Below are 14,323 nucleotides of genomic sequence, written 5' to 3'. Positions count from 1 at the left end.
CAGCTTAACGCTTGCTGCACTAATTCAATTAAATATTTGTCTTTGTAGTTTTCCCCGTCGATGGGATGGAATAGGAGGCAGAAATATGAGGAGGACCAGGAACAGAAGCAGAAGCAGGCCCAAAACCCAAAGACCAGAAGACAAAGAGAAAGCCAAGGCTGACGACTCAGGATAAACAGCTTCGTCCCTTCGTCGTCGTCTCCTGGATAATGCAAATATTGTCGAGAGCGCGATGCCTTTCGCCCAAAAAGTGAGAGCGGCAGCCTCGGCGGCTGGAAGGAATGAATTTATTGCTTTTGGGAATTTTCCACTTGATGGCATTTAATGCGATTTAGTATTTAAATGAACAGGGAGGGAAGGAGAGGAAGAGATGGCACTGCGATGGTCGTGGGACAACAAAGACGATAAACTCATTCGGGCGCATTAAATTAATCCCAGCCGAGGCAGCCGACTTAATATAGGGGTCTAGAATAATCCGTATACCGATTTGGCATGCATTTGAATGGGGAAAAATAGTAGATATTCCCCTCCGGAAATATTGATGATTTTTCCCGGGGGCTGATTGAAAATCGCATCGGTCACACGCGACTGCAGCAACCGACTGACAGGGCAATCTAAAATGTTTTGCTGGCTGCACAAGAGCAGCTCCTCCGATTACCAACTATAGTTGCAAAAAAATACATATCACAGGTTTTCGGTTTCAATTTCAGTTTCAGTTGCCATTCGATTCCCCGCACTGATTTTGTGTAAATATACCCGTAATTGCCAATTGTTTTTTTCTCTTCTCTCCTCTTTTTTTGCTGTGATTTTATTTTATCTTTATTTTTTATCGGATAGTGTAGCATGACAATATGTTAGTTGAATAAATAAATAAATAATTGGTGTGTCGTAAAAGTGCATAAATCTAGTTGCGATGTCCTAATTAGGTGTGGAATATGCGTATAAATATTTTCATAAGCGGTAACTGTTCCATTTGGTTAACAAAATAAGCCAAGCAGCCAATTGGCCGTTGCATAATTCAATTAAGGCGCCTGCAAAAATGCATTAATGCTAATGCAAATAGCAGCGCGAATATAATTGACTTTCCATAATTTCACCGCTCGGCTAGGCCAGCGAATAAATATTAAAATTAACTTAAACTCGCTACCCGTCACATAAAACGAAAACTAGACGAAAATTATGCACGAATTATGCTAATTGCGTATAATAATCGAAACAAAGTGAAACGAAATATGTCTAAATTGAACCGCCACCCGGTAAAGAATAAATAATTAATATCGTTATGATATGGTAGTTAAAGTAGATAATAATCGGACAAAGTCGAAAGGTTTTTAACGGGGAAAGAGAAAAAACTTTCAAGGAAAATCTATGGCTAATCGAGGCGTCTTACTAACTACTATTTAACATTTGTTCGCTTATTAAGTTGTTCATAGAACTTACTTTTGATATATCATAGATATATGGTTCCTAAAATTACCTCGACACCTTCATGCTGCCAGCGAAGGATACTCACGCAGGAAGAGTCCTTGCAACTGATTTTAAAGGAGGAAATCCTCTGGAAACTGCGACCTTTTCTGGCCAACTTTCGCCTCGGACTACTAATTGCGGTCCACAGCTCCAGAGGTTGTATCTCTCCCAGCCACAGGACCTCGTCCTCGAGAGCAATTATCCTTCGCACGGACTGACAGCAGTTGAATAAAGATGTCGCCGGTAAGTCAAACATGCGCAGCTGCTGATCTACGATTGGTGAAACTTTTGGGGGGGTCACTTAAAACCCTTTGCCCCGACGAACTTACCTTCGCCGAAGGTCAGGGGTTTTAGCCTAAAATCTAGAGCCAAACTTAATCGATGCACGAACTTACCTTCGTGCCTAACAAGATTGTGGGTGATCTATATACAAAAGGACTGAAACTAAGACTCGCTAGGCCCACAAGGCTAGTCGAGCATAGTCAGCGGATCAGGTGGGTCGGTTGGTCGGCTGTTCACCACTTACAACTAGCAATAAATTATATTCGATTTGCGATATCCTCCATTACTGCCTGTAGGGATGGCAGAACTGATAGACCAGCCGCTGCGACCGCTCTGTCTTCTTCATGATGCCCTTCTTGTAGTACTGCCTGATGGATCTAGATAGCTTGTCGTAGTTCATCGCTGGCCGGTTCTTGCGACGACCCCACAACTTGGCCACCCGCACCGAGTCCTCGATCTTGAAGATGCCCTTGCTGCGATCGATCCACCGGATGGCCGTGCCGTTTACTTGGGGATTGGCTAGCAGCTCCTTAAGGAACTGCCACAGGTGGATGTGGGAGCCACCTCCTCCAGTCCTCCCTCCATTCGGGCGTTTTGCCGTGGCTGTACCGCCGTTCGAGGGCGTGGCTGTGGCGGGCGGCGAAGTGGAGCTGCTGGTCAGAGGTGTAACTACCACTGCATCTGCGTCCATGTCGTCGTCATCTATTAAAAAATGGGAAGAAAAGTTTGGTTAATAAATGCTTAAAATTTCAAATTTGTTTTAAAAGGTTTTTTTATGAACAAAAAATGTATTCTTAGGAAACCAATAAAAATTATTTAGAATAATAAATATAAAATCTTCTAAATATTTTTAAATGCAAACACTTCAAATAAATAAATATATACCTTTATTTTCAGAAAACTCACTAAAAGTCTATTAAATATTATAAATTTGGAATCTTGTAAATATTTACAAGATTACAAATAATAAAATCGAATGGTAGAATTTAAACTTAAGTATTTGTTTTTCTAGGAAAATTCTAATTTCTGTGCTACTAACCTCATTTATATATACATTTTACAACCCATTTGTTTATTTATCGCCTTATCCTTTCAAAAATATCTACCTTCATTATACAAAATTATTATTTCAGAGTCAAATTGCATTTATACAGCTAAACATCAAGAACCTAACAGTTAATATTAAATAAAAAAAGAAAATTCAAATATTTTTTAATTTTTAAATGCTAATCAACAGAAAGAATAAAAATGTAAGATCGGAAAAGAAAAGGAGTTCTTATCGGTACATTTTTAGAACAAAAACCTATGCAAATCACCTTCGCTTTCCTAGCCATCATCCAACTCACCTTCGCTGTCCTCGTTGTAGTCGAGGTCCAAATTGGGCATCGCATAGCTGGCTGGCCAGAGATCGGCGGCAGCAGACTGCGAATGCGAATGGGGCTGATCCAGCTGATTTTGATGGGGCTGGTCGGCGTAGGCCATCTTCCAAATCTCCAACTGGGCGTGCAGCGTGCTCCCGCTCTGTAAAATAAGGCAGAAAAGAAAGAAAGCCGAAAGTGAGACATTTCGAATGGGAACAGAGAGCCTTAATCCTTGGCCAGAGATTGCAATCTGGACGGCATATCAATTGGAAATTCTTAGGCTAACCAAGTGCATAAATTATGTGCAGTCTCAGTGGTCCAAAAGCTACAGAGTTACTGGTAGTAGAGGTGGTAGTGGTAGTAGTAGCAACAACAACCAGAGACAACGGCGACGACTTACTTTCACCTTGCAATGTCGTTGCTGGTCGTTGGCTCAGTTCGAGTGCTGCCAGTCCCGCTCCTCCCCCTCTTAAAGACCCCCTCTTAAGCTCCATCCCCCCTCACAGTCATCCGAGCTGCTCGTAATCATCCGTCGTCCAAGTGCTGCAGTTTCACCAAACAACCTTCACACATTCTTTCACCTTTACAGCCATGACCACGGTTACTAATTTTTGTTTCTTTGGTCTCCGATTTCGTTCGTATTCACGTTCGTTGCCTAAGTCTTTTGTTTTCGAACTGCACTCTCCACTCTCATTCGGTAGCGAAAAGGCACCTCTAACGAGCCTAGGCGAATGTAATCATTGATATATTTTTGGCAAAACTCTCGACGGAGAGCACATGTTTGGATGGATATGTAGACAGAGATGAAATGGGAATGGGTATGGGTTCGGGTATGGAACTTGGGATGTGGAGTAGTTTTAGATGCCTAATTGCTGGCAACAGGTTTCCAAGCTCTGAGCTTTGCTTTTTTTTCAGTTTTAAGTTTTGTATTTTGTATTTTGCGTTTTGCTTTCTGATTTCTGATTCCGAATGGGCCTGTAAGCCGCTCTGGCTGCCAGCCATGACGTCAACACGCCAGTTACGAAACTTGTTTCGTTTTAGTTTTCGTTTCGTTTCTTTGTTGTTTTCCATTCGATTTCGGCCCGTACGCGAATTTCAATTCAATCGCATTGATTGGGCCTCTTCGAATATTGGCTCTTTGCTATTGGCATTTTGCATTGTGTTATTGTTTTATGTGCCATGGGCTATTGGCCCGTTGCTTTGTGCTGATCGATTTTGTAATATGCCCAACTATTTTGGCACTCGCCCAGTTAAGTCATACAAAAAAAAAACTAACGTCTTTGAGTCACACTTCTTATGGTTCATAAATACATATATTTCCACCTAATTCCATACGTAATTTCTAGGTGTCATTGAAATTTTTTACAAGTGATTTTTTCTTTTTCGCGGAATTTCGGACTCAACATAATTTCAAACAGAACCCATTTTATGTGTCATCTTTTTTCAAAATATGACGAAATAAAATAAATTTTATTATTAAATTAGCAACCTAAAAATTTGCATTTACGTATTTCGTCAACTCGATAATTTCAAACCCGTTGCTAATGATTAGATCTCCGAAACTCTCTAATGTACATTTCGTTAATAAAATGCATTATAATATTTGATGTATCTAGTAGCTCCCATTAAATCAAACCAGTTCACACAGTATATCTCAGCTAAAAATATATTCATTCGGATCCCCAATTATTTCTATCTGAATGGGTAACTGTACCCAAGCCACGAGTGGAAGCAATAAAACGACTTTAGATGGAATTTCAAGACTTCTGCAGGCCAAGTGAAATGGAAACCCCTAGAGATTTCTTTAACACCTTTTTGGACGGTTGAACTCACCTCTGGTAGTCGGCGCACGAATTCCTCCTCGCTGAGTAATGTCAGAGCGGCCCCATCTTCGCAGAAGTGCAGCTCCAAATCGGCCACCGGTGGCAATCGGAATTGGGCCAAGGTGGATCGTAGCCATGCGTGTACTTGGGCGGGCGACCAGCCATTGGGATCTACAGATTAAAGTTGAAATTAAAATAAATTATAATAGAATAATAAAATATACAGATATATTGATAATGTATCGATGTTTTATCCGATATTTGCGATAAATCTAAATCGATAATATGGAAAACAAATAATTTAAACACTTTCTTCACTGATTATACTTAAACTTTACGATATTTTCGACAATAAATCGATTTTTTCGATACGATATCAGGGTTTTTTCTATAAATCGATATTTTTGTATCGGTATACATCCCTATTCCCCAACTCACCCTGCGATATCTGCAGCTCCGCGCAAATGGCGTCCGCCTCTCGTTTGGCATGCTCCAGAGCCAGCGAAATGACGGGCTCGAAATCACCGCGCACCTCGGCCAAGCCACCGATGAAGGATTCCAGAGCCAGTGGCTTCAGGTTGTGTCGCTTCTGGAAGCTGGTGTCCTCGAGGCACTCCCTCAGCAGCTGATGATCCGGCTTGGTGTCCTGGAGATTCTGCTGCTGCAGCAGGGAGTTCAGGTCGATGAGGCTCTCGATGTCCGCATCCAGGGGCTCCGCCTTGATGCTCTCGCCGCAGGAGGAGCGCGGCGAGGGTGTTTCGCAGTTGGATTCCGGTGGCGAGGGTGGCAGAATATGCAGCTCCTGCTTGATGCTCACCGCCTCCAGGGAGGGCGAAGGGCTGTTTAGGCTATCGTAGCTGCCTCCGTATCTCCCAAATCCGTAGGCCGCGAACTCCGACTGCAGCGGACTGGACTGCGGCGAGGGGTAGGCACTGTGGGGGTAGGCGGGCGGCGGGATCAGCTGGTGGCTGGAGGGGATGGTATACGGAGCCGTGGGTTGCTGCTGCTGCAGCGGCTGACTCTCCCAGGCGCACTCGATCTTGATCTGGGGGGCGTTGTACTGGAAGACGGTGGTGGGAATGGGGGCGGGGGCTGATGACTCCTGCGGCAGCAGCGACAGGTCAAAGTTGTCCGCATAGGCTGAGTACTGATCCGGCGGCGTCTGGGCCTGGAACTGGTGTGGCTTCAGCTGCGGACTGTGCGGCATCTGCGGAGGTAGAAAGAAAGTGGTACAGAAGATAAGTACACCGGGAGAAAACCTATTTAATAGTTTTCTAGATTGATTTACTAATTTTCCATTAGAACATTTTCTTTAATATTTATTTTTGGTGTACAAAATAGGTAACTAACTAAGTTTCTAACTGAAAAAAATATATCTGTAATTTTTAAAATTTAATTTCATAAACTCGTAGTTAATAATGCTTTTTTCACTCTTCAGAAAAAAAAACATAAAGGTCTTTAAAATTTTGTATGAAATATAAAATCTTTTAAAAAGTACCCCTATTTCTCGCAGTGCCCATACAAGAACAGGGAGTTACTAAAGCCCCAAAAAAGAAGGCTAGGCTGCTAATTGAAAATCAAAACACTGGGTGGCGCCATCTTGCCGCGGCCCCACTAATTATCCGGCAATCTGAGATGCCAAATCGCGGCCACCTGTCTTAATTATCACGCCCATGAAAGTTAATTAGTTTTATTTCTCCCCGCTTCCAGTTTGGAATTTGCGTATGTGCGGCCGCCTTTCTAATTCGTACTCGCCATCCATCGCCACCTACCTGACAGAGTATGGAAATTTTCGGAACTGATTCGGTTCTGATTGAGTTGAGTTGAGTTTTTGGGGGACTGGACTGAGCTTAACCTTAGTTATCCACCGATGATGATGGTGGTTCTGCGGAATCGGAATCAGAATCAGAATAAGAATCGAAATCGGATTGGCAATCGCAATCGAAGCCGACGAGACAAGAGCAAGAGGCGTACTAAGCTCGGAGTGGCATTGATTTTCTCATTTATCAAGTTGCGATTTTCGATTTGCGACTTGTGACGCCACAGAAGGCAGCCAGCTGCGAGCAGGAAAAAAACCCAGAGCCCCCTAGGATGAGGATGAGGGGTGTGTGTGCTGTTTACGAGCGGCCAAACAATGACTAGATCGAAATCAAAGCGTTCTCTCACAATCCCTCGTCTCTCTAGGCAAGCATTTTATTTATTTTTCTGATTTTTCTGCTTACCTTTTTTTTGTATTTATTTGCACAGCAGCGTCATAAAAGAAGGCTACCAATTTTTACCTCCGACAAACTGGTTTTTCATTAAGCAACTCAATGCAGCAATGGCGAGGGAATATAGTGAGCTGTGCGCTTATTATTAATAAAACAGCTCATACTGGATTTTCCGACTACATGGTACTTTCATGGTATCTCAGATATCTCGGGGGGTTGTGGGCCTTACAATATTATATTGCCTGCTCGCGACGACGCCATAATTCTAACTAGTCACGATGTTATTACAATTTCTGTTGTTTTAATTGCTCGACAACGGGGCGTATGAGTGATTTCAGTTCGCTTTTCTCGCCTGCCCGCTAATTGCAAGCGCAAACATTTCGATTTCGCCTCAGCACTCGGTGATTACCTTGCGTAATCTGCATATTATTAGAGCAGTGTAGGTACTTCACCCGAATCCCGAGTCAAAATCCAAAAGTACCAAGGAAAACCTAGGATACATGAATCAGCAGCTGCAGCCAATGACTCAGTCGAAAGGCCATAAAAAAAATTGTGATTTCTGGGCAAAAACTGCATAATAAATTGAGCTGCTATGGGGCCATTTATGGACCATTAAGGGCCAGACAGGCTGTACAAAAAAAATGTCAACTAGTTATTACACTCTGCCACGGAGAGAGATTTTCTAAAAATTGATTGAAAATAAAAACTAGCCTCACATTAAATTTTATGGCCTTCTCTTGACCATCAACCCTCATAAATTGTCCAACGAAAAAAAGGTTTTTAACTAAATATTAAGGGAAACACTTAATGCAAAATAATGCTAATAAATATGAACATTCTAAGGGGACAGAATTTGCATTTCTCTCACTCTCTGACTTTGATTTATTCGCCATATCATATTCGCCTACCCTTAGACTCAGACAAGCCCACATCCTCGCAGCTCGCAGCTGAGGGAATTAGATCACTCGGGTTATTCCATTCCATGGATTTCCTGCTGCTTCGGGGCTGAGAAACAACAACAGAGATCACGGCGATCTGAATCATGTGCTGTACTCGTAAATTTTAATTAAATCTCGTTCTACAAAACAAGCTCAGCTCAGTTCGGCAATTCTGACAGAATCGGAGTTCCCAGTTCCCAGTGGCCAACAAAAGGCGTTTTTGTGGTGCCAAACGCTTTTGGCTTTCGACTTTCGGCCGGTAATATTTCATTGGCGTGTCCGACATGGGGCGGCTGTCAATAAACGCTTTTGTTTCGGGGCAAGAATATGCTGGGAGTATGTGAAATCGAAGAATACTGGGCACCCGCACCCATCGACGTCATAAAGTTGGTAATTTCGTTTGGTTTTTCGGCTTGTTATCGATCACCAAGCCAAGCGGTTGGTGTCAAAGGCGGGACATGAATACAATGAGCCCGGCAGCAATTAGGATTTGGGCTTGATTCGATTCGGCCCGACTCTTAACAAGTGGCTGTCAGGTGTGGATTGTATATATTTTTAGAAAAACCACAGCGCCATTATAGACACATTTAGCCGGCAATTCTATTTTTAAAATACTTTACAAAAGGCACAAAAAATATATATGATATGGTGGAGTGTGGGTGCTGCGTGAAAGGGAAACATGATAGGTTCTCTGGGTTTTTCACCTGTAAACAGGATACATTAGTACCCAGCAACACACTCGATTCGATGGAAAGCTCTTATCAAGGAATGACTAATGCTGCACAATCGGACATTTGATATTCAGATCCGATCCGTTGTTAGTTGGTCGACTGACAGGCAAAGGAATTCAATTCCAATTAAATTATAGCATTTTCGAGCGGCAGCAGCCGAAATGCCATAACTTCAAAGCTGACTCATTTCAAACGGACGGCGTTCGACGAGCAAATAAATCGAATATGCCGAATTTATTAAAATTCCAGCAGGCTGATAAAAATTCATTTTCCAACCAAAAACAAAAGACAAAGCCGAATGGCCAAACAAAAAAAAAGAAGACAAAACAAAATAAGCCAAAGCCAAGCCAAATAAAATAAAATCAAGTGAAATAAAGTGAAATAAAATCAGAGCTGAGAGCCATGTGGAAATCAGATATGAAGACGAATAGGCCAAGTTAAAAGCAAACATTTTGCGGCGCTGTCAAAGGCAGTGGCAGATTTTTGATTTTTGATTTCCCTTTTAGAGCCAGCAAATTGAAAAACCCTTACCCGAATTAGCAACAATAATATTTGATTTGAGCTCTCACTCTCTCTCTCTTTTTTCGGTAGGTAATAAATTGAAAATATACATATCTTTACTTCAGCCGAGGCCACAAAAAAGCAAAAAGAGAAGAAAACAAGTTTTATGATTTTTGTGGCTGGCAAAAGCCAACTCAAACAAAATCAAATTCATTAGAACAAGTCGAAGCCGCTGTCAAGAATGTGGGATATTTATATTGTGCTTGTGCTTGTGGCTTCGCCTAATAATAAAATCAAGTTTACGTTTTAAGACAAAAACGACAAAAGCATTATTAAAAGCTGCGATCAGATAGACCAGCCACATACCCATATAATAAACAAATGGAACGAATGGACATGGACTGACTGACTGCCTGGCTGGCCAACGCCTAAGGCGAACTCACGACCGATCTATATAAAATATAAAATAAATCCATTTAACCAGATCTTACACGGGGCGCGCCCAGGCCCATAGACAAAGGAGACCTTGGTTGGCCCCAGAATCGGAATCAGAATCAGAATCAGACAAAAGGTTGGAGTGAAGGGTAGGCAGACTTATAAATACGATATATGTTCTTAATGTGGCCCGTGAATAAACAGTTGCAACTGCAGCTTTGGCGGCCTTGAGTGCTGACATGCCAGGTGAGTTATGGCCAGGTGATATTTAAATTAATTTATATGTATCTTTGGACTAAATAAACAAACTATGCTAATGCCGCCACGGTCTTAACCTCAGGTGTTCAACTAGTTGCCTCTGAGAACTGGCGACAATTGTCAGGTAATCTGTTCTAATCGCATTATGGCAATGGAGCTGGCAAAAGCCAAGCGAGACTGACCCCTTCCCTTACCCCTGCTTTACCCCTTCTCACCCCTTCTTAACCCCTTCTTTACCCCTTCCCTTCTCTCAACCCGATGCGCAGTCGCAAATTGTTTGTTTAATGAATGTTCGCTTTATTCGCGCGCTTAGGGATTGGATATACCATATACCTTATAGCATATGGCATGGGTGTAAGGGGGCTACGGCCATGTTGAAGTGCGCTGTCAACAGCATAAGCGCACATACAAAGATAGAGATACTCTGGCAAATCCCCCGGCGGTATCCACGTACAATCTACCAGCTCTCGGATGCGTGGGTTAAGCTGTCAAAGAGACAAGACTTATTTCTGCTTATTTTTACATCGCCTCCCCTTCGTCTGTTTGCCTTCTGTTTGTTTCACTCATTATTCTGTATTTCAGTTTGCCAGTATCTCATGGCTGTATCATTGTATCTCTGTTTCTTTATATCTCTGGCTTTTTCGCAGTTTTGTGTTGCTTTTAGCCACTTCGTGACGGGGCAACAGTGTGCAGTTCTTCGCTATTTGCATTGCATTTAATTGCCGACATTTCAGGCTAGATAAATGGCTGGCAGCAAGGTTAATAAATATCTCGAATGGGTGCAACATTTCAATTATGCTGCATTCTTTGCAGCCTGCTTAATATTCTAAATGGTCTGGGATCTGGGCCTCAGAATGTTCCGGCTTGGAAAAGCCACCGACTAACTAACCAAATTAATTAAAGCTCCAACTTCGATTGAGGAGTTCTCAAGATCTCCGCTCCTCAGTATGCCGCACATTAACCCGGCTGATAACTATTTGGACACTTTCCTGATGGACAACCCAGCCACACTCTTCATGGGAATGGCACTTTCGACCCACACCCATACCCATTCCCATATCCCTACTCAGGCCCATCCCACACCCACACCCTCGATAAGGAATGCGCTTGTGTCTAGGCACTGAACCCTGCAAATCCAATCCAATCCCTTCTGCGCTCATTATGCACTGCACGCACTGACAATTATTCCGTATAAAAGACGTTGCGAAGCCAACTCATTTCAATTTGCATAAAAGCCAGGCGAGATTCAATGCTGAAGTCTGAAGCCGCAAGACAAGACCCGCAACCACAGGCTGCCGTGGCAATATTTTAGCAATGCACTGAGAGAAATGAGGAATTTTTACATAAATTTAAATTGATAATTTTGTTTATCTTTAAAACCTTTTTAAACCTATTTTATTTTTAAAAACCTTTCTGAAGATAAGAAAATATTCTGAAAACTAATAAATAATGTAGCTTTTAGCAACATTAACAAAAGATCATATAATTCATTGAATCTTTAAAATTGTTGTCTCAAATATAGTATTGGTATATGTGCGTTTTAATATTTTAGTATTACAAAAAATCCAATATTTCGAAAAAAAATGATAAATGGGTTCCCAAACTTTTAACTTTAATCTTTAGAATAAAAACATAGGAATTCTTTTAAACTTTTAGATTATAATTAACATATATTTCGAAGTTAGACTATAAAAAGCAACATATGAAAATGCTTTAGTTCTTTTGTTTTCCTTCTTTCCATTTTACTCTTCTAAAGAATAACTTCTTAAAGACTTAACTTACAAGCCGAAAAAAGCAATTTCGTTGAGTGCACTTGCCACAATAATGGCCAAGAAGGGAGCCACACCCAAAAAGTGATTATTATTGTATAATCGGTTTGATTGATAACCAGTCGTTCTGGATGGGATTGCGATTGGATGGGCTAGCATAGGATAGGATAGAATGAAATGGGCTAGGGCCCCTGACTGAACGAACTTAGAAATGCCACTCTCGATGGATTCACCTAGAGGGAAAGAAGAAAACCTGACAAGTTGAAGTATTTATGTCATGTCGAGTTTTCCTCAACTCAACTCGTCTTGTCGGAGTCGTCTCGACTTGGCTTAGTGTGGCTGAGCTGCGAAAGCGGCTTGCATTTATAATTGTTGGCAGTAGTATTTATTTTATTATGTCCATAAATATAATGAGAGATGAGTGTGGCTGCCGCTGGCAGTCTTGTAGACCAACAGACTTCACAATCTTGCAATCTTGCAGTGCATTTCTAAGCGCTGTTCCGAGCTGCTTCTGTGTCAGCGATTGGAAAAGCGCGGAGACACATTTCCATCAAATCAATCAAAAATGGTAAATACAAGTTTTTTTCTTCTGTATTTTCTGATTTTCTGATTTAGCTGTATTTTCTTGATTTTCTTTTATTGCAATGCAGCATCGACAAACGTCAAAGAGTTGCGTACGTCGTCGCCAATGGGGCTTAAGTAGGTCCAACAAAAAGTATCTGCTAGCTGCTGGATTGGAATGCACTTTCCGAGTGAAATGCCAGTTCAGGCCGAAGCCGACATGGCAGCTCTTACTCGGCTGTTGTTGTTGTCATGCCATAGTTGACAATCATTTAGAATCACTTCTTGCAAAATGAAAGCATCTTTTGAAAGTTGCTACTGCCATTGCTATTGCTGTTATTGTAATTAAAGCGAAATGCCATAAGACAAACTCTACTCTCACCCAGTGACACGCATTCGCAGTCGCAGTCGCAGTAGCGAGATGCCAAGTGCAAGATGTGCGAAATGCGAATGGCGAACTGAAAGATACTTTTGCCGCCTACACGAGATACTCTGCTCTGCTAGGGGCTTCAAGCTAATTAAAAAACGGCAGCAGCAACAGCTTTCGTGCCGTGCCGCAAAAACTGCGCATAATGTGACCGAGGCGACAGATATAGATACTGATTCCGATTCCGCGACTTTACTGGCCGATAATGATAATGGCGGGGCGCAGAGGTTATCAACTATCGCAGCTATGTAGCGCACTACAGCCACACATCAACATCTGAGAGATACATCTACAGCTATGTTTTGTAGATAGAGATACATTATGTGGACTTACCTCACTCGCTGGCATGTACAGCATTTTCTCGTACTCCATTTCTGAGCAGTTATAATATTTCCCAGATATTTTAATTTTTTCTCAGGCTGTAGATCTATCTTGTAGCTACTGTATCTGTAGCTTTGCCTCTAGCGTAGCTGTATCTCTCGGCATGCAAAATCAGATGCGAAAGTCTCGGCTGCTCTGCTCTCTGTTGCTATCTCGTTCGCACTCGCGGCCCAGCGACTCTGGCCCTCTCCTTCTGGCTCTTTCACTTGTTGCTGTTTTGGTTTTTGACTTTTCGAAATGTTTAACTAGATTCACTCAGTTGTTTTGTTTCACTGCCTCGGTTGCCTTTGTGTTCATAATGGTCTGTTTTTTTTTCTGGAATAGTTTTCGATTTTGTTTTTGTTTTATTTTGGTTTTTGAAGCCAGTTTGTTGCATTCACTGGATTCACTGGTATTCACTGCATTTCGTTACTAAAATTTCCACTGGCAAACTTGTTGCTCTCTCTTTCACCGTCTCTCTGGCTGTCTCTATCTTTCTCTGGCACTTGAATATTTATAGATCTCGGTTCAGTCCGCTTGTCGACCGTTCGCCAAGTCTTCACGCTCGTTTCTGTGAGCGGCTTGAGCTGCGATCGCTCCGCTTACCTCATGCGCGAAGCTTTTGAGCCGCCAAACTGGTTGGCAAGCTCGGCTCTGGAGCTCTAAAAGAAGCTTTGCCATTCAGCCAGGCCAAACAAAAGTCCATCAATTTCCAGATATTCCCCATATATTCGTATGTTATGGCCAGATGAAATTTATTGGCTCGCATAAAATGACAAGCAGTCAACTGGGCCAAGTTGCAACAACTGTGATTGAATGGCCCGCAGCCACGCCCACAGAAAAAAGAACAAAAATGGGAAATTGTTCCTGGTCGATGCACGTCAACTGCATTATCATTTCCGCTTCCGCTGCATAAGTTGCACAAGACGCAGAGACGCGGAGACGCCGCCAGCAGAAATGTTCTGGCGCTACAGGAGCAATACAATTTCGTTTGGCATTTATATTTCATTGGACAACGACAATTTCACAGTTCTCGTTTGACGTCTCATAAAAACAGCGCCGCCGCCTGGAGACCAACTTCAATGTTATACTTTTTTGTATAGAGTCCTGGCAGTCAATGACTTTCCTGAAACAGAGAAAATTTATTTGTAATTATATTTTAAGCCCTCATAAGCAATAAAAAATTATAAATAAATCGCT

At 42.1% G+C, this 14,323-nt stretch overlaps 1 protein-coding gene across 3 annotated transcripts; it reads right to left on the bottom strand.

Annotated features, from left to right (window-relative positions):
* Nucleotides 1–790: 790 nt before the first annotated feature.
* On the bottom strand, nt 791–13,807 carry Ets98B (DNA-binding protein Ets98B). 3 transcript variants are annotated; one of them, XM_017150396.3, is made up of 5 exons: nt 13,097–13,807; nt 5,372–6,140; nt 4,944–5,104; nt 3,096–3,270; nt 791–2,451 (listed from the first exon to the last, which is right to left on the bottom strand). In XM_017150396.3, the coding sequence occupies exons 1-5, from the start codon at nt 13,133–13,135 to the stop codon at nt 2,033–2,035; spliced, it is 1,563 nt and encodes a 520-aa protein (XP_017005885.3). In that variant the 5' UTR covers nt 13,136–13,807; the 3' UTR covers nt 791–2,032. The 3 variants fall into 3 exon arrangements, with proteins under 3 accessions (XP_017005885.3, XP_017005886.3, XP_017005887.3); XM_017150397.3 differs by lacking the exon at nt 13,097–13,807 and adding an exon at nt 6,789–6,915; XM_017150398.3 differs by lacking the exon at nt 13,097–13,807 and adding an exon at nt 6,706–6,875.
* Between the last annotated feature and the right edge of the window lie 516 nt (nt 13,808–14,323).

The sequence above is a fragment of the Drosophila takahashii genome, chromosome 3R (assembly GCF_030179915.1).
Source record: "Drosophila takahashii strain IR98-3 E-12201 chromosome 3R, DtakHiC1v2, whole genome shotgun sequence".
In the NCBI taxonomy this organism is placed as follows: Eukaryota; Metazoa; Arthropoda; class Insecta; order Diptera; family Drosophilidae; genus Drosophila; species Drosophila takahashii.
The sequence above is the reverse complement of the archived record's forward strand: the minus strand, read 5'-3'. Positions and strand labels throughout refer to the sequence as shown.

Bases quoted from the DNA above. Each gene is read 5' to 3' on its own strand.
- Ets98B (XM_017150396.3), bottom strand. From the start codon at position 13,135: ATGGAGTACGAGAAAATGCTGTACATGCCAGCGAGTGAG. The intron at 3,271-4,943 runs GTGAGTTCAACC...CTTATTTTACAG, and splicing joins TCGTGCGCCGACTACCAGAG to AGCGGGAGCACGCTGCACGC. The intron at 2,452-3,095 runs GTGAGTTGGATG...ATTTTTTAATAG, and splicing joins CTACAACGAGGACAGCGAAG to ATGACGACGACATGGACGCA.